Below are 21,395 nucleotides of genomic sequence, written 5' to 3'. Positions count from 1 at the left end.
ATTGATTAAAAATAAATTAAAGATGTGAATATCCAGTTTTAAATGGCATCACTTTAATCTACCATGAGTAGAGACATGCCATTAAATGTGTTAGGTGTTTAATGGGATTTTGTGTGAAGGCTTTGGCAGTGGGACAAACTTATGTTTTCAGATACTCACAGGAAAATTGCACTAATTTTAGTGTTAAGCCATTCCTTAATTGTGGAGTGATAATAATGCTGAAATAGTAAGGGGGGGGGTCACTGCCTTTATGATTTAGGTTTATCTTTGTATGAAGGGGAATTAATCTATGGAAATTAAGTGAGGAAATATTTTTAAAACGTCACTTATTGGTTCTTTCCTTTTTGATTATGAACAAATATATATGTGTGTATGTGTGTGTGTCTATATATATATATATATTTTTTTTTTGTCTTGATATTTTTAGGGGTTTTTTGTTTTGGGAAATGTTATTGACTCCAAAATGGCTTAAGAGGTTCTAGAAGCTTCTTCTCCCACTCTTTTTAATTCCTCTCCAGTCCCAAGCTAAAGAATCATCAGTGATGCTGGTGAAAGAAAGAGGGAGAACTTTCAGTGCCACAGCATAATTGGTGTTATTGTCTTTCTTTATGTCTCCCCTAGAATGCAAGCCATGCCCAGCAGGAACAGAACCCGCTTTGGGGTTTGAATATAAATGGTGGAATATCTTGCCTGCCAATATGAAAACCTCTTGCTTCAATGTTGGAAACTCAAAATGTGATGGAATGAATGGTGAGTCAGAATCCAGAGCTTCTTGGTAAGATCAAGAATCACACGCAACAGTTTTCTGACTTATCTCTGTCTGAGCATACTAAATGGTGGTGAGCAGGAACTTAAAATAGTCTCACTGATATTTTCTTTTATTTCAAACCTGGATATTGTGGTCAAAGGACTATGATTTTCCCCTCCATCATGGTAATAAATTGCTTCACTTTCTCATAGATGTGATATGTGTGAGTAGGAAATTGGGTGTTTAAGAGATGAGGTAGTATAATGGAGAGAATATTGAACTGCAAACAGAAGACCTGAATTTAAACCACAGTTCTGATATTTATTAACAATTATTAATAATTTTAATAATTCAATAACAACAAAGATAATTGATATAGTAATACTTTGTTAATATTAGCAATTTATCAATAACAATTATTAATAATCACATTTATAGACAGCTTTAAAATTTACAAAGCACTGCACATCTTCTATACCTTTTGTTTCTCACAACAATTCTGTAAGAGGCAGAGTGGTGTAGTGGGTAGATACCTGGCCCTGGAACAAGGGAGATTTGAATTCAGATCTTGTCTCTGATGTATACTGGCTATGTGACCCAAGGCAAGGCTGTTCACCTTCCAGTGTTCTAGAATGACCGTTTTTTAAGACAACAAGTTTCAGAGAAGGTGCTGACCTGCATTGATACAGAGGGAGTTCCTTACCTGAGAATTTTCTATGTCAGTGAAGTTACACATCTAATCCCTATCTTAATATCTCTATCCCTATAGACATGATCACCACTCTGCTGCTCAAAAAAGTCATAGTTCTGCTTTGCGGTGGTTGTTGTTCAGTTGTTTTAGTAGTGTCTGACTCTTCATGACTCCATTTGGGGTTTTCTTGGCAAAGATACTGGAGTGTTTGCCATTTCCTTCTCCAGTGGATTAAGGCAAACAGGGTTTAGTGACTTGCCCGGGGTTGCACAGCTAGTAAGTGTCTGAGGCTGGGTTTGAACTCTGGTCTTCCTAACTCTAGGGCTGGTACTCTATCCACTGTGCCCCTTAACTGCCCCTTGCAGTTCTGCATTGTCTACCAATTAAAGCCCAGTTTTCTTAGCCTGGCATTCAAGACCCTCCTTTATCTCATTCCAATACCTTGTTTCAGATACCCCATGTTCCAGTCACTCACCATCGGAAAACAAAACAGAACCAAGAAAAGTAAACTGTACAATATCCCTTAATTGCATATTGAGCTTTCCTCTGTGGAGGATGTCTTCCCCTACATCTCTGCTAATTACTTGTCTTTCAAGGTCCCACTCAAATGGTACCTCCCCCATTTGCCATCCTTCATTCTCCTAGCCAGAAATTACTTTTGCCCAGAGAGTTCCCTATAACTTTGAAACCAAGGATCTAGTCCTTATCCTCCCAACAACACCATGAAGTAGATATCAGAGGTGATATCCTCATTTTACTGATGAGAAAAAATTGACTCAGGGATGTTTTGACTTACAGATGATGACACAGTTAGGAGACAGGAGTCTCTCCTGATTCCATTTATTTTATTTATTACACTATGTTAGTCATAGCAATTCAGATTTGGAAGGGACCTTTGTGGCTGTCTAGTTCGGCCCATCCATGAAATGGTATTCTCAACATAAAACACTTAACGAGTGATCATCTAAGCTCTGCTGAAAGACCTCCATTAGGGAGAACCTTCTATCTCCTGAAGTAACTCATTGGACAGCTCTGATTGTTAAGTTTTTCCTGACCTCAAGGCTAATTTCTATCTTGTCATCCCATGGCTCTTGATTCAGCCCTCTAGGGCCAAGAAGAACAGCTCATCAAATCCTTGAACATAGCTATCATGTCCTTCTTGAGGCCTCTCTCTCTGGGTTAATCATCTCTATTTCCTTCAATAGCTCCTGTATGATACGGATCTAAGGCCCTTCACCATTTTGGTTGCCCTCTTCTGAATTATTCTTCATTTTACCAATGAATTAATTTGCCTTCGTTTTACACTCTTCATTTTACCAATTCATTTACCAATTTAAGTAGTTGCTACTCAGAACTCCAGATGTGGTCCTCATTTTTGAAAGTTTTGCATCTCTTAATGCAGCCCAATATTGTCCTAGCTTTTTGGCTGCCTAACACAGTGCCTGGCACATAATAGGTGCTTAATAAATGTTTATCCAATGGATGAAGGAATTTACTCAGCAGTAATATGAGGACATTAATCATATCCATATATCATATCCCTCATAAGATTGTTGTGAGATCCAAATATGAAACAGGATATTTGAAGTGATTTATAATGTTACATGAACATAAACCATTATGAAAGTGGACATAGAGCTGGTCTTGAAATAAGGAAGACCTGGGTTCAACTTTTACCTGTGGCACAAACTGTCTGTGTGACCTTGGGTTAATTGTTTAACTTTTCAGTTCTCTAGGCATGTCCAAGTCTGTAACTTACCCAGAGGTTATCAGCCTCAGTTTCCTTATCTGTAAAATGAGAGAGTTGGATTCAGTAGCCTCTATGCTCCCTTCCAGCTAAAAATTATGCTGTACTTATTGATAGAGGGAACTTACGTACTCAGGATATACCAATAACATCCTAGATCCAGTCCCAATTCCTGTCCAATGCCTGTAACGGTAGTAGCTTTCCACTTAGTCTATCATAAGAGTTACTTATCTCCAGTGTCCAGACAAGTAGGCACCAGTTAGATCTGCCCTGATTATTAAAGACTTTGTATTGAACAGCCTACAGCTTGAAAATATTCATTTGAAAATTTGGGGAGGATTTAGGTTCTTGTAGTGGCTCTGGGATCTTCTGTACTGTGGGGTTAGTGGGACATAGGAACAGCTCACCTTCTAGCTCATCTGCTGTGTTGCAGGAAGCAGAAATAAGGTGAAAGGAGCAGTAGTGGTGGGAGAAAACTTGAGTGTTTCTTGAGCTCTTATATGACCTGCCTTGCATTGCATGGACATCTATGTTTTAATGGAGCTTGGTTAAAATCAAAAACATACATTGGCTGAGCAGTTTCTGTGTTATACTCATACCCAACTGTCTTTGCCCATTAATTATCCTATTCTAAATGTCAATGTTTTTGTCTTCTTTTCAGTTCTTCCTTCTATCAACTTCGAGCAACTTGAACAGACTAGGGGACTATCAGTGGCCCAAATGTACCTTTTATGGCTTATTTTGTTTTGTCAGCCAAGAAGAAAACACCATGAAGAGGGTGTTCTCTCTCCTTCCCCCTTCCTCTCCTTCTCCCTGTTCCCCTTCCCTCTCCCTTTTTTCCTCCCTCTCCCTCTTCCCCTCCCTCTCCTTCTCTCTAGTGTTGGCAGCCTGACATAGTTAAACAAACACTGGATTTACTTGTCAAGAAATAAAATCAGTCCTGGCTTTTACATTTATTACCTGTGTGTTTATGGAACAAGTCAGTTAATATCTCTGAGCTTCCATTTCCTTAGCTGGGAACTGGAGTTCCTAGTATTTGTACTTCTTACCTAACAGAATTATTGTGATGAAAGAGCTCTGTAAACTCTAAAGTTCATTGCAAGTGCAGATTATTACCCCTCATTCCTCCCTTTCCAAAATGAGCATGGCAGCTGAGTGCAGCCCTATTGGTTATACACAGGTCACCCCCTCCCCCACTGTTAAGCAGCCAGACTAGCCAATATACCAATCTGGCATAGGACTTTCCAGCTTCAGTTATTTATCTCTCAGCTGAACATCCCTGTCCCCCTTTATCCACTAGATAGCTTCAAATTTCCCCTCATCAGTGTTGATTTAGAGTGAGATTTCCAGTGTGGTATATTAGTATTTGGAAAAGAAATCTGTTTTACTTTAGAAAATGTAGGCTTTGTGGAGGCACAGAATTATTAGCTTTCTTGTTAAAGATTTTTTTCCCCCAAAGCAAACCTTCAGCTGTTTTCTCATAAAGAATTTTGCAAAGAAACATCTTTGCTGTTATCAGGGAGCCTTTCAACACAGCATTTAATTTGCAACTGAGGTTGGCAAGTAGCACCTCCCCTTTGAGAGTTGTTAACTTTGAGTCTCATGACTGCTGATGATCTTTTTAACCTCATTTGAAGCCATTGCTGGAGAACATTAAATATGTAGAAATGAATTTCTGGTAGATAGTTTTGTTTTTAAAAAAACGTACATTTATTTGATGAGAAGAAGCAGAATGATAAGAGTGATCACAACTGCAACCTGAGAATAAAGAAACCTACATGCTAATCCCAGCTCTGCCATCAACTGGCTTTGTGACCTTGCATTGTTCACTTTAGCTCTCTGGGCACCAGGTTTCCTCATCAGCAAAATGGGATTGATCCCTGCAGCTAAGGTCCCTTTAGCTCTAACATTCCATGATGAATCTGTTGGCTGTTTTTCTAAATAATACAATTGCATTGCATTCAGAGCTAGAAGATCCAGGTTTGAATCTGAGCTCTGCCACTTAGCTCATTGGGAAATTTTGGACAGTTCACTAAACCTTTGAGAGCCTCTGTTTCTTTATCTGTAAAACACAGATACCAGTAATGGTATTATTGGTGCAGTGGATAGAACATTGGTAGTTGTGTGACTCTGGGTAAATCATTTAATCACTGACTGCCTCAGTTTCCTCATCTGTAAAATCAGGATAATGACATTTACCTCTCAGGGTTGTTGTGAGGATTAAAAGAGACAATATTTGTAAAGCTTCTAGCATAGTACTTGACACACAGTAAGTGCTTAGCAAATGCTTGTTAAATTAAAAAAAAACTTAAAAATATGCCTTATAGCATTGTTATAAGGAAAACATTTAGAAAACTGTAAAATAATATATGAATTGGTCCTATCATTCTTATATTATTTGGAGGTTTGTGGTTGAGATGTGGGATGCCATCAGTTTAGGAAACTTAGGGGGGAAACATCTCTCCATTTATTCTGATCTACATAAGTTTGGCAGCCAAGAGTCTTGGACAGTTTCACAGGTTCATAGACACCATGTGTCAATGACAAGTCTTGAACTGAGGTATTCCTGGCTCCAAGGCTAACTCTATCTACTATATATAATTCTACATTTCATTCTTCTTAATGAAAATATACATTTGGCTTTTATATTTGCAGGTTGGGAGGTGGCTGGAGACCATATTCAGAGTGGGGCAGGAGGCTCGGACAATGATTATCTGATCTTAAACTTGCATATCCCAGGATTTAAGTAAGGAAAATCTGATTCACTGCCCTTAAGAATTTTTGTACTTTCTTTCTCATAGGAATACTTGAAAGAGAAGTTCTTTATATGTGTTAATACAGTAATATAATACTCTGTCTACTAATTAAAATTATTGAGAAATAGTATCAGCCACAAGATAAATATTTACAAACTGTTTTATAGGATTGATGATCAGAGACTGTTCTAACTATTAGTGCTACATTAGTTATTATTTAATTCCAGGAAGTAACAGCTGGAATATTATATCTAAAATGCGGTAGTAACAAGAATTTGTTGATGCTTGAAAGAGAGAGAGAGAGTTATTGGTTAAAGCCAACTACAAGAATATTTATGTCTTTTCTCAACTCTACCCATAAATTATGATGGCAGCTTGTACAAATCAGTTGGTTCCAATTTGTCTTTGTTTAGCCCTTGTAGATGGTAGGCATTTATGTCAGAGGTTAGAAGAGCTTTATCCCATGATTATGTTTTCAGATGTTTCAATGAATGATGGTGTCATTTGCATTAAGAATGGCGAACAGCCACATTTTGCCATGGGTTTCTAGGTATCTATGATACTCTTTATTACAACTTGTACTAAATACAGTGAGAGGCAGAAATGGAATGAGTAACAGCAGGAGGTCACAACGGAAATGAAGCTTTTGGCTTTCATTTTCACTAAAAACTCGAGCCTGATTTGTCTCCAAATGTATTGGGAACACATTGTAAATATTGCCTTTCTGCTTTGGCAAATAGGCCTCCAACATCCATGACGGGAGCCACAGGTTCTGAACTCGGAAGGATAAGTTTTATTTTTGAGACCATCTGTTCAGCAGACTGTGTGCTGTACTTCATGGTGGTGAGTGAAAAGAGCATCTTTCCAAAGACATGACTAAGCTTGCTACTGTATTTCAAGTGGGAATTTCATTGCTATTCAAATATGCAGAAGAACTCATGTTTCTTTTTTAATTTCTGTTTTTCTTGGTGTTTTCCAAAACTGGGATTGCATCTTTTCAGTGACAAAAGTACCATTCATGTGTGAGTCAATTTTAGAATTACAGAAGAGCTAAGAGTCACTAATAGGCTTGTACCTCTAGTGAGAAAAATAGAAAACGTAGGAGGGTAGTAAACATTTCTCTCCTGCCTTGCTTTGCCTCCCTTTACTCTACCCCAACCCACACTCATATCAGAAGCCTGGAAGATAGAAATGAATGTGGGTGGAATGATATAATTAAGTAGAGATAAAAATAAGAGTACCAAAAAGAGAAGTAAAATGAATGGAGGATAGGAGAGAATTCAGAGAGCAGGGAGCATTAAAGAAGCAGACAAAGGTCTTTGTTCTCCATCACAGAATTCAGAGCAAGCTTGGCATCTTTCAGTTCAAAGTACATATGTCTCAGCTGGGAGGTGGAGGACAGATATATTATCTTGGGCATAATCTGCTCATTTCTCTTTCTTTAATGAATATCAGGCAGAAAATGGCCCTTGGCCAATGTATCATTGTTATGACTAATGATGCAAATTCATAAATTAGTGGTCTTTATTGTGAAGGATAATAATTTGTTAGATTAACTAAGACTATATTTTGATTCAATTTTTCAGTTGTTTGCAGTCAATATAGCAAGGATTTGTGATCATCCCTTCTACCAAAGAAGATCACAGCTGTTCTATGGTGTAGTAGAAGTTCTTAAAGCAGGGATTCTTAACCTGAAATTCATGAACTTGGTTTTAAAAATATATGTATGTATACAGACACATATATGTACATGTACATAAATGTATCTATATACATATAAAACTGTGTTTCACTGTAACTAGTTTCCTTTATAACTATATGCATTTTACTTTATATGTTTAAAAATATTATTTTGAGAAGATCTTGAAGCTTCATGATACTGCCATGGGGGCCAGAAAGGCAGGAGTTTCTTGGAACTCAGGGAGGTCACACAGTTGGGTAGGGACAAAGTGTGATTTGAACCAAGACTTTCCTGATTCCAGGTCTAACACTCTATTTACCACTCTATGTTGTTTCCTTCTCCCTACTCCCCTCCCATTCAAGAAGCATTTATTAAGCTCTTACTGTATGTAGTGTGTGTACTACGCAAACGGAAAATTACAAAGATAAGCTCAATGATGAAGGTAGGCACTTTACAATTTAGTAAGATGATAAGACATATGCATAGATAACTATAGTGTATTAATACCTGGTACAAAGCAAAGTATTATGTGAGGTCTGAGGAAGAAGGTTGTTATGGACAGTGGAAGTGAGCATGTATGCGGTAGAAGGAGAGATCAAAGAAAGCTTAATGGTGGATTTTAGTGGTATTTGAGTTGGACTTTAAAGATGGTCAAGAATTGAACTGGCAGAGAGAGAGGAAAGGTCATTCCAAGTGCAGAGAATAGTGTTTACAAAGGCAGGGAGGAGGAAAATCATATTGAAAGTTCAGAGGGCAGAGAATAGTCCACTTTGACTGGTTGTAGAGTGACTGGAAGAGGGCAATATAAGATATAATTGAAAAGGTAGATTGTAGAAGGCCTTGAATGCCAGGCAAAGAATTTTAAGCATTACTCAGTAAGCAGAAATGAGTCACTGCTGGATTTTGATCAAAGGAGAAACATGATAAAATTTATGCAAAAGGGAGATTAATCTAACAGTTTTACGAAAGATGGATTGGAATACAGAGAGCAGAGGCAGGAAGACCTATTAGGCGGCTATTGGAATAGTTGTAATGAGAGTAGTGGCAGTTAGAGTAGAGAGTAGGAGATGTTTGTTGTTTTGTTGAATTGTATCTGACTCTTCATGAGTCTTTCTTGGCAAAGATACTGGAGTGGTTTGCCATTTCCTTCTCCAGCTCATTTTACAGATGAGGAAACTCAGGCAAACAGGATTATGTGATTTGTCCAAGGTCACACAGCTAGTGAGTGCCTGAGACTAGATTTAAACTGAGGAAGATGAGTCTCCTTGACTCCAGGCGCTGCAGTCTATCCACTGAATCACCTAGGTGTCCTCAAACTTGTTGTAGAAATGGACAGTCCTTGTACATAAGGGATAAGGGAGAGAGAAGTTGGATTTAAACCTAAGCTTTGATTATATATTCTAGGAATTATTGACTGAGTTTAGGTTGCTCCCTTGAAATATTAGATGCATAGAATTTTAAACATTTATCTCTAGTTGTTAATAATATCAGTGAAGGCATAGCATCTTATTAAACAAATAATTATCTTTTACCAGAGAAGTATACAGGTGCTAATTATTCTTCTCTGTATATAGTTTGATTTTGATACATTCAGGCTAAATCTCATTTTATTACAAAAATATTCTTTTTAATAGTACTTTCCATATTATGAGAGAGAGCTCATAAAACAGTTCTTTGATGATTTGATCATAACAAATACTAGATAGTTAATTCTTTTATACAAAAGATTTTTCTCTTGCCTCTATCCATGGGCAAAAATACTCAGCATAACCAAATGATCTGATTGCTTGTATCATTGAGACACAGTATGGAAAGAACACTGTATGACTATGAAGATTTGGCTTAGAGGCTATAGACTTCCACTTACTAGGTATGTGTTGTTGGGCAAATCAAGTCATCTTTTAAAATTCTTTTTTGTTGTCTATGAAATGGAGATGATATTTTGCACTACTTACCTCACAGAGAGATATATGAGGCAGAGGAAATATTTTTTATGTATATATATATGTATATATATATATATATACACACACACACACACACATATATACACACACTAAATACATATGTGTGTGTACACAAATATGTATACACGTATATGTGAATATATATGTATAAATACACACTCATGCTGTGAGATATAAGAGATCATGTATATAGAATTTTGTAGCATAATGCTCTCTATAGATTTAAGATGCTATTATTTTATCACAAGAGGAAAAGGGAAATTATATATGTATGTGTATACAATGCATCTATATCTGTATCTCTCTCTGTATACCATGAGGTATAAGAGATCATGTATATAGACTTTTGTAGCCATAATGCTCTCCATAGATTTAAGATGTTATTATTTTATTGTAAGTGGAAAAGAGGGTTAAGTTTTGGTCTTCCATCAGGTAGCAACTACCACTCAACTACATTCAATTCTTCCTTTCTCTGCCATCTCAACTAGACTCGCAACCCAGTAACAAACAAAAATATGCAGAAGCACAGCCTGTAGGAAGAAAGGGAAGGAAGTGGTGATAATTGTATATACCTAAGGCTGCCCTCTAGAGGTAGAAGGAACACTGGCGCTGGAGGCAGTGCTCAAATTCTGCCTCTGACATTTACTATGTGACCTTGGGAAGGCATGGAAAGAGAATAAGCATTTAATTAGTACCTGTTGTGTGTCAGGTGCTATACTAAGTACTTTATAGCTATTATTTATTTTTTTCCCCTTTGCAACAGCTCTGGGAGGTAAGTGTTTATTATTATCTACATTTTGCGTTGAGGAAATTGAGGCAGACAGAGGTCAAGTGACCATGCCCAAAGCCACACATCTAATAAGTGTCTGAAGTTGGGTTTGATCTCAGATCTTCGTGACTCCAGGCCCAGCATTCTATCTGATGCTTTGGGCAAGTCACTTAGTTTTCCTGGGCCTCAGTTTCCTCCTCTGTAAAATCAGGAGATTGAACTAGATATTTTCCAAGGCCCCTTCCAACTCTAGATCTGAGATCAGTTGCTTTCACTTATTTCAGTGAAAGTGATCGTTGTATGATATATGTATGATATCACACTGTTAGCTAATTGACATTGTAGAAAAATTGTGGAACATGTTGCAGATGGGATTTTATATTTTTTCAGAATGCCCCCAAATCTGTGCTTCAAAACTGTCTAAAGCCTTCAGACAAAACATTCACAAGAATGTTTTAAAATATAGTCATCCTTTCTATATGATATTTTTACCCGTCGTGGTGGTTGGCATAAGAAATTGAAGAAATTGTAGGAATTATTTTGGAGTTTTGTGGAAGCTGTGAAGGCCAGCAGACAATACAGAAAAAATTTAGCAACTCAGAAATTCATAAAATATTTGTATATATTGTATAATATCAACATATTTTATATTTCGATACCATAATAATTCAGACTTCTCTGGTACAAAGGGAGGTCCAAAAATGTTTACGTGGATTTTCCAGATTGTGGGGGTGCACACCTCTGACCCCCATAATGTGGAAGGGATAACTATATGTTAATTATTGCTATTAAGGGTCAGAAATCTGCAGCATCTGTCCAACAGCAAAGAGAGAAAAATTTGTGTTACCTAGGGAGTGTAAGTTTCCTTAACTGAGTTACTTGAGTCTAAATTAATTAAAATTTAACTAAATTAATTAAATTAAATTAATTATTAATTTAAAATTTAATTTAAAATTTACTTCAATCTAAATTAAAATTCTAAAGCTTTTGTCTTTCAACCTATGTAAAATTTGTGTTAAAACTTCCCACTCAATGTTTTTTTTTAACTTAAAAAAAAAAGCCTTCCTTCATCATGCATGACCCTGGGTTTTTTAGGGCCATGCTAGAAAAATATGTCTGGCAATTCCCAACAAGGTTGAAGAACTTCCATTATGGTCCTAGGAGTGTCCTTTGTCTTTGGACAAACCTAGTTGTTTGGAAACCCTTATCACCAGGTGGGCCATTAGGTGATGAATTTTCTAGACACCTGAACTCTTAAAGACATTCCACCAAGTTATAGAAAAATTCTGATTTATTTCAGTGGAGGGAAGAACCACACTGGTAATAGAATAGGTCCTTGAAATATTTGTAACAAACTGAACATTTTCTGCAGCTAGATGGTGCAGTGAACAGAACACTGGGCCTGGAGTCAGGAAGGCTCATCTTCTTGAGTTCAAATCTGGGCTCAGACACTTACTAGCTGTGTGACCCTGGGTAACTCATTTAATTCTGTTTGCCTCAGTTTCATCATTTGTAAAATGAGCTGGAAAAGGAAATGGCAAACCACTCTAACATCTTTGCCAATAAAACCCTAATGGAGTCATGAAGAATTGAACACAACTGAACAACAAAGATTTTCTACTTTGCTAAAGCTTTGCAAGGAAATTTTAACATAGCTGGTGCCCTGATTACTGGGTCCAAAGGTTTATAGGTGGCCCTGTAATTGTGCAGTCTTGGGAGAATTTAAGAGGCTGAGGACTTTATGAAGGTGGTCCCTGTTCAGAGCATTTAACAGTATAACTCATTCACTAATCATGATGGTGTCTTGAGGTTTTAGTATAATGCCTGGCACATAGTGCCTAATAAATATTTTTCATTTATTCATTTATTTGTTTATATGTTCATTCATTCTTTCATCTACCTGTATATACATAGAATGTTCCCAAAGTCTTTCTTTTTTCAGTTTTCAGCTTTAATATCTTAGTTCAATTTTAAGCTTTAGCAGTTTAAAATTGCAATAAGACTTTGGGAATACGCTGAATACACGTAAATACATTTTCTGAATTCTATTATTCCCATATATATCTTTAATATAATGAATTTATACTAAGATTGATTCTGTGTTGACTTATATGCATTTTTTCCAATGCATTTTAGGATATTAATAGAAAAAATACCAACGTGGTGGAATCCTGGGGTGGAACCAAAGAAAAACAAGCTTATACCCACATCATTTTCAAGAATGCAACATTCACATTTACGTGGGCCTTCCAGAGAACAAATCAGGGCCAAGATGTAAGTGCCAGCTACCTTTTCAGAATCAGTGTAGTGCTGTCTTTCTTGGTCATTCAAGATACCCAGAATAATCTGTTTCACATTTAAGTCATCTGGTAGTGGCAGTGTGACAGGGAACAGAGGAATGAATTTGGAGTTAAAGAAGCTGCTCTCTAATACTACTCTGCTATTTGTACAATTTTGGAAAATTATTTATCTCTTTATGCTTCAGTTTTCTCATTTGTAAAATGAAGGAGGTTGGACTTGGTGACTTCTAAGGTACCTCTTAGCTCTAAATCTATAATGCTATGTGCTTATAATCAGTAGTACTATTGATTCCATATTCCATACTCTGGTTATGTAATAATTCACCAAATTTATGGAGTAAACATGTTAGGAAAATACAAGGGCTCAGTAATGTAATGTTGTCTTGATAAATTTCTCCTCATATTCTGAGATTTTTTTTTCAGAAATAAATTCTTATTTTTAGCTGTTTTAGAAGCTAATATCTTTAGAATTTTTCATGTACTAATAGATGATGATAGCATCAGTTGGGGAATGGTTGAACAAGTTACGGTACATGAATGTGATTGAATACTATTGTGCTACATAAGACATGATAAAGAGAAACCTGAGAAGATTTATATAAACTGATTCAAAGTGAAGTGATCAGAATCAGGGAAAAAAAAACTTTATTCAATAACAACAATATTGTAAAGACTAGCAATTTTGAAAGACTTAGGAACTCTGATCAACACAATGGCTAACCATAGTTCCAGAGGATTCAAGATGAAACATACTATCCATCTCCAGATAGAGGGAGAGTGCCGCTTGAGGCTTATTATTATTTTTGGACATGGCCGATGTGAGAATTTGCCTTGTTTTAATATACATGTTTGTAAGAGACTTTGTTTCTCTTGCTTTTTCAATGAGGGGGTATGGGAAGAAGAAGTGGGAGAGAGAGAATTTAGATCTGAAAATAAAATAAAGTTGAATTTAAAAAAGAAAACTGAAAAAAAAAACCCATGGTGGAACCTTTAATCTCATATGAAAGCTATCTATCTGACTCTGCTGCATGATATGTGTTATGGCATGAGCTTTGTTTTGTAAACCTCTCCCTGCTCTTTTGTAGCTGAAGAATTGAGGGTCAGAGATGCTACCATTGGACCCAAATCAGGGAGTTAATTAGTGACAGAGGTGGAGCTTCAATTTATGTCTTTTAATTCCTAGTCCAATGTTCTATCTACTAGATCATATTGCTTTATGCTTTCTCAATAAGTGTTTTTATTTCTGGTAGTGTGGTATACTGAATAGAATGCTAGACTTGAATTCAGATACCTCCTCTGACACTCAATAGCTATGTGGCAATAATTAAATTTCAAAAACTAGCCAAACCTCTCTCTATATAAAATGAAGATAAGAATGTCTAAAGTACCTTCTCCATAAGTTCATTGTGAGATCAAGTGAAATGTTGGCTACAAAACCTCTGGAAAACCTTACAGCCAATTATTTATAGTTGTACTAGTTTCTTCTTAAACCATACTTGTGATTTTACTGATGTAGAGACCTCTAAGGAAGAAGCTTTTCCTACCAGTGCAGATTAACACTTTCACTTAAAGGACTTGAATTTAGGTCTTCATGACTTCTAGGTCAACTTGTTATCCCCTATGCCATGCTTGTTTTATTAGTCATGTAACAAGCAATTATTCTGCACTCAATGCTGTGTGCCAGGCACTATGCAAAGTATGGGAGATTTTTTTTAAAGGGCAAACAAACAAATGAAAAAAACCTCACCTAGTCTTGGCCTTCAAGGAACTGTTAGTAGAGTGGTATTAGTAGAGTCTATTAGTGGAGAGAATATGTAGATACAAGATATATAAAGGGACATAAGGTTTGTTCCAGTATTAAAAAGCTCTTTTGGTCCTGAGGTGTCTATAGTTATACCCAAGTTCATTCACATTAAGGTGGCCCAATGGCAGGAAGAGGAGGGAATATGCATTTGTATAGCATTTGTTATGTGCCAGGCACTGTGTTAAGCACTTTTTATAAAGATTATCTTATTCTGTCCTCACAACAACCCTGTGAGGTAAGTATTCTTATTTTCCTCATTTTATAGTTGAGAAAATTAATTTTGCAGTTGAATAAACTGAGGCAAACAGTCAAGTCACTTGCCTAGAGTCACTTAGTTAAGTGTCTGAGGCCAAATTTGAACTCGGCTCTTCCTGATTCTGGGCAGCTAGGTCGAGTAGTGGATATAGTGCTGGACCTGGAATCAGGAAGACTTATCTTCCCGAGTTCAAATCTGTCCATTAACCTTGTTTGCTTCAGTTTCCTCATCTGTAAAATGAGTTGGAGAAAGAAATGGCAAAACCACTCCAGTATCTTTGCCAAGCAAACCTAAAAAATAGAGTTGGACACAACTGAAATGACTCAGTATAATAACTTCCTGACTCCAGCCTCAGTGCTCTATTTATTGCATCATCAGCTATTCACAGAAATTAAACTCCAGAAACTCTATTCCCCTGGATCTATGGCTATTAGAGCATTGTGACTATTCAGAAAAGTGAAAAGGAGAAACACCTTTCCGTGGCTACTCACCTTGCCTTGGAAAGTGGCATTGTGATTCTGGTGTTCTTTTGATAATGTTCTTCTTAAGCAGGTAAATTAGGTAGCATGCTCTTGCCCTTAAGAAAGGAGTCATTGTTCTCTGTTCTCTTTCCAGAGTAGACGGTTTATCAATGATATGGTGAAGATCTATTCTATCACGACTACAAACGCAGTCGATGGAGTGGCGTCGTCTTGCAGGGCCTGTGCCCTGGGCTCTCAGCAGTCAGGTTCATCATGTGTTCCCTGTCCGCCTGGGCACTACATTGAGAAAGAGACCAACCAGTGCAAGGAATGTCCACCTGACACCTACCTGTCCATACATCAGGTCTATGGCAAGGAGGCTTGTATTCCATGTGGGCCAGGAAGCAAAAGTGCACAGGTAATCTCACTCTTCTCTTAGTACCTTGGGGCATCTCCCTCCCTCTCTGTCTGGTGAGTTGCTGTCAGTCCTTCAACACTCAAATCAAGTGACACTTCCTTTTATCTTCCCTGGTTACTGTGGTTGACAACAGCTTTATTTTTCTGACCCTACCTAGCACTTTGTTTTATTCTCTTATACTTCATGTAATGAGAGAGAGAGAGAGAGAGAGAGAGAATACAGATGAGCAGCCTGATTGTCATGTTTCCCTCTTCCCCAACTCAAAATATGAAATCAAAGAAGGTCTCTAAGAAATTAGTTAGTTTCCACAGAGAACTGATTGCTTGATTTAGAGATAACATGACAGTAGAATGCTGTAGTTAAAGTTGGAAAGACTGGGTTTAAATCCTACCCCTTGCACTTACTAGCTGTGTGACCATAGGAAAGTCATATACTTTCTCTGAGCCTTGGGTTCCACATCTGTAAAATGGGAATAATGATACCTCTAGTACCTACCTCATGAAGTTGTGAGGCTCTAATGAGAATCCTACTACTACTGATAGCTAGCCTTTGCAGCACTTTCAGGTTTGAAAAGTGCTTTACAAATATTGTTTTATCCTCACACCAGCCTTGGGAGGTAGGTGCTATTATTATTCCTAATTCACAGAGGAGGAAAAGGAGGCAGAGATCAAATGACTTGTCCAGAATCACATTGCTGCTAAGTGTCTGGGGCCATAGTTGAACTCAAGTCTTCCTTACTCCAAGTCCAACACCTAAATATTGTGTCTGCTAGCTGTGTTTCAATCACTTTTTAAACACTAGATAAATGTAAACTATTACGTGGCTTGCAGGTTCAAGGTTATATATAAACAAAGGTTATTCAAGGTTATACATAAACAAAAATCACATAGGATGAGAAGACATGGAGAGGTTGTGATCTGCACCACTGAATGGTGTACTTACACTGAGGAGATCATGAATCTATAGATGGATTATGTTACAAACTGCATTAATACAAGCACCTTGTTTTATTTAAAGTTTGTTTTTTCCCCTGGACCTAACACAGTGATTTGCATATATTATGTGTTTTATAACTGTTTGTTGAACTGAATTAAATTGAATTTTGTGCATTGCTAATATATTTTAATGTTAAATATTCTCTCAGTCCCAGAAGCATCGACAAGAGATCTTATTTTTTCAGTAGGACAGAAGCAGATACCTTCAGTTTTTTTCTGTTGTTGTTGTTTAGTCATTTTAGTTGTGTCCAATTTTTTATGACCTTGTTTGGAGATTCAGCTACATAGTTCAGAATGATTCCAAAATGCAAATAGAAAAGTGAAAAAAAAATGATTGGGTTTGCCAAAAGGCAAAATATAGAATCCCTAACATCTAGATTTGTCCCTTTCTTTTCTACCTATGATTTTCCTCTGTTGAGATAAATTTTAGAGTCCCTGGACATGTTCTTCATATGTTAGGGTAGAATTTATTGGCAAAGATACTGGAGAAGTTTGCTTTTTTACAGATGAGAAAACTGGAGCAAACAGGTCTAAGTGAGCCTGGCATCACACAGGTAGTAAGTGTCTGAGGCCAGATTTGAACCAGGAAGATATGTCTTCCTGACTCCTGGCCTGGTGCTCTATCCACCCAGCAACCTTACCTTCAAAATTAAATTGTCCTTTTTACTTTAGGGGTTTAATAACACGATTGGAGTTGGCTAGTATAATAGACAAGCCACCTACTCCCTCTTAGCTAGCCCCTACCTTTGGAATATAGGTGGTACCATTTTTTCCCAATTTCTCTTCAGCAGGCTGGTTGTAACTTTCCATTAGTCAATGCCTCTACTCCCTCAGGGACAGAGCAGCTTCCAAAATGGATAATGGAGTATCTATCATGCCTTCCTCTTATTCAACATCCTTTCAGCTAGCACTGGCTATTTGATTCATTATACCTTGTGGTAAAAGAAAAACTGAATCTAGCATTGCTTTGGGAGGTTTACAAAAAATTACTATTAAATCAACACTCATTGAGATTCTCTTACATTTATTCAAAGTCTCATACAAAATTATAGCATTTTAGACTGAGGGGAGTCAGTCTTTGGGCTTTCTGTCTGGCCCCTTTTCCGTTCTCCCTTTCTTTTTCCTCTTCTTCCTCACCCTTGTACAGCTGCTTTTGCTTCAAGAGTTCACTATGGATTTTATTGTTTCTAACCTTCTCAAATGGAAAGAAACATCCCAGTACTGCATTTTCCAGAAGTTCATGAAGCTATTCCCTGGAGACTTCCTTTGCATGTAGATTCCTACCTCTAAAAGCCCCCTTGAGTGGGAGGGAAGAACAACCAAGGCAGAGGAAATAAATTCTACCCTATATGAAGGAGATGTCCACAGAGTCTCAAATGTATCCTCTTAGGGCCAACAATGGGTGGTCATAGGTAGAGGAGAAAGGGACAAATCCAGATGTTAGGGATTTTGCATTTTGCCTTTTGGCATAAAGCAAGCCCAACAATGTCTTTCATTTAAACTTTTCTATTTACTTTTTGGGATCATTCTGAACTATGTAGATGAATCCCCAATCTATTTATCTGGACCTAAAGTTTCTCTAAAACTGTGGTCCTATATTAGTTACCAGCTTGCCTGATGGATAGCACCACCTGGATTTTCTGCAACATCTGAAACTCCCCGTGTCCTAAATAAAACTAATTTTATTTCTTCCCCAAACCATCCTTCCTTCATCTTTCATGATTTATATTGATGGTACTACCACTACCTTTCTATTAACTTGGGTTCACAACTTTAAATTTATCTTAGATTCTTTCTCTCATCCCCATATTCAGTCATTTACCAAGCCTTGCTGATTTTACACCATCTCTTCTATAAGCTCCCTCACTCCAAAAGGGCATGAATAAAGGACGTGATGAGGAATGAACCAGGATGGAGGTGGAATGTTCTTCCTAGGACATAGTCACTTCTTGCTGTTCTAGGCTGAAAAGGCAATGTTAGTTCAAGATACCTTATTTCTTAGTTACAGTCATAGTTCTCTTCTTACACAGTCATATCTTTATATCTATATTATTTCCTATGTTTGAAAATGAAAGGGATGTAAAAACAAAAGATGTAAATAAAACATTTTTAAAGTATCAGACCTAAAATTGCATGGCAACCTAATATTTTGCTGCAAATTGATCTTCAAAAGCAAAAAAAAAAATTAGATTTATTTTTAATGCTTGTTCCCTCCCCTCCCCACTCCCCCTTCAGGAGTTAATAAATTGAGGTCCATGAACTTGTTTTTCTTTTTAAACAGTATTTCAGTATAATTGGTTTTCTTCACAATGCTATGTGTTTCACTTTATACTTTTAAGAACATTGTTCCATCTTGGGAGTGCATTCCTATAATCTCTTCTACTGGGGAGCCTGAGGCTGGTGGATCTCTTCAACTCAGGAGTTTTAGCTTCAGTGGGCTAAGCTAAGTGGGTGTCAGCACTAAGTCTGACATAAATGGGGTGAGCCCCCAGGAGTGGCAGGGAGAAAACCACCATCCTGCTTAAGGAGTGGTGAACTGGCCCTGGCCAGGAAATATGGAGCAGGTCAAAACTTACATGCTGATCAGTAGTGGGATGGAACCAGTGAGTGGCCATTTCTAGCCTGGATGAAGTAGGGAGACCCAGTCTCCAAATATATGCATATATGTATACATACATGTGTACACATATATCTGTAATACATATATAACATAATACCCACACATACATGCATAACATACAATAATGCGGTAACATGCAGTACACATATACATGCTAATAGATGCGCACATACTTATATGTACATACATATAACATATACATATACACATACATACAACAAATACCTGACATATATACATTGAGAAGAGCTCCATGGGCTTCACCAGGCTGCCAAATGAACCCATGACACAAAAAAGGTTCAGAATTCCTGTCCCAGCCAAATGTAGCAAATGTAGCAAACTCGGAAGAGCAGGAATGGTTTCATTTCTGTCTTGGTTTTTAACGTGGTGCCTGGCTCATTGTAGGTGTTTAACAAGGGTATATTCAATTGAGCCTAAGCCTACCTGAGGAAAAAGAGCCAGAGCTCAGGAATTCTGGGAAGAAACAGGACACTTTCTGAGGCAGGTTTTCATATAGATCTATAAGAGCTTGGTACAAAGTTTGTTGTTGAGGGAATGAACTTTCTGATGCTTCTTTCTCACTCAGCACTGACTTCTCCTGTCTTACTGCTTTTGTATTTGTCTTTTCATCTCCTATCAAAGGATCACATGGTTTGCTATAGTGACTGCTTCCTGTCCTACATGAAAGAAAACCAGAGTTTGCACTATGACTTCAGCAACCTCAGCAGTGTTGGCTCATTAATGAATGGCCCGAGCTTCACGTCCAAAGGAACCAAATACTTCCACTTCTTCAACATCAGCCTGTGTGGGCATGAGGTGAGCTCTGCCCGTCAAGTGTGTGTCTGCATGTGTGTGTGTGTGGGGGGGGCAGGGTGTCAGGGGTGGGTATTGGAGTAGCTTTTCAGCTTTAATTGAGTTGGTATTTTATTGTCTTGGCAAGGAAGCAAAAGGCTGTGTGAAAACTCTCAGGAAAATGTCAGGACTTGAGCTTAGCTTGCTTAGAGTCACTTGTCACATTAGAGCTGCCTTGCCTCTTTAATTGAGCCAAAAAAAAAAAACTGACTGGGTAAGGAATCAATGGGTGCAATGATAAGAGTATTATGCAGAAGAATTCCTTTAAAAGTTAAACAGAAACAAAAGTTATGTCAGTCTCATCAATGCCAGTTATTTCTTAGGGAACCATGGTTTTAATGTTCCCCTCTTTATTCTGTTCGTTTTATAGACTAAAGTGATTTTTAGATTATTTGATAAGAAATTGGAAGCAGCTGACCTTTTAGAAGGACATTTTCCAAATCAAAATGGAGAAATATTATGGGATGACAACTACAGTCATCAGGAACAGTAGAAAAGCATTGGCTTCAGAGTCAGAAGCCCTGGGTTCAAATTCTGAATTGGCCCCCCAAACCTGTGAGCCCCTGGGGACATCACTTAGCCTTACTAAGCCTCAATTTCCTACAAAATAATGAGGGTTAGAGTAATTGGATACTGGGGTCCCATTGATTTTTGATCCTTTAATTTTATGATGTTATTGTGCTACTCAGTGATTAAGCATCAGAAATAAATCTGATTTTTAATTTTGAAGGTCAGTTTGTAGCAGAAAATTGGTTGTCACAAAATTTTAGAAAAAATATATTAAAAATTTATTGATATCTTTTGTTTTTTATATTACCTTTATTTCCAAATATATCCTTCCATCCTTGCCTCCCCAGAGAACCGTCCCTTGTGACAAAGATTAAAAAAAGAAAGGGGGAGGGGGCAGCTAGGTGGCACAATGGATAGAGCACCGGCCCTGGAGTCAGGAGGATCTGAGTTCAAATCTGGCCATAGACACATAACTCTCACTAGCTGTGTGATTCTGGGCAAGTCACTTAACCCCAATTGCCTCACAAAAAAAGGTGGGGGGGGGAGAGGAAGCATTTCAGTAAAACTAATCAACACATCATTTTAGTTTGATATTATATACAATGCTAATTGTTTCCCCTTCACCACCTTTTTTTCTTTGTTGCAAGTTTAGGAGAAGGGACTGGGAAATTAATGTACTCTCTGATAGACTGTGGAAAGAATCTGGCTCTTGTCCTTATTTCTTCTTCTATCATTCATACTCATGCCTCTAGTTGTCTTTATCCAATATTATTAGCTGCACAGTGGTACTATGTTAGGTCTTATACAAAGACAGTAAAAC

General features: G+C 37.4%; 1 protein-coding gene across 1 annotated transcript in view; it reads left to right on the top strand.

Moving 5' to 3' along the window:
- Nucleotides 1-21,395, top strand: part of ELAPOR2 (endosome-lysosome associated apoptosis and autophagy regulator family member 2) — a 198,327-nt gene that overhangs the window by 138,123 nt on the left and 38,809 nt on the right. The window contains 6 exon segments of the mRNA XM_020999772.2: nt 622-750; nt 5,842-5,932; nt 6,683-6,785; nt 12,496-12,633; nt 15,335-15,598; nt 19,856-20,029. Coding sequence (XP_020855431.1) covers nt 622-750; nt 5,842-5,932; nt 6,683-6,785; nt 12,496-12,633; nt 15,335-15,598; nt 19,856-20,029 — 899 coding nt within the window.

This window comes from Phascolarctos cinereus, unplaced genomic scaffold, assembly GCF_003287225.1.
Source record: "Phascolarctos cinereus isolate Bilbo 61053 unplaced genomic scaffold, phaCin_HiC Scaffold_1;HRSCAF=81, whole genome shotgun sequence".
Taxonomy (NCBI): Eukaryota; Metazoa; Chordata; class Mammalia; order Diprotodontia; family Phascolarctidae; genus Phascolarctos; species Phascolarctos cinereus.
This window is presented reverse-complemented; position numbering and strand designations above follow the sequence as displayed.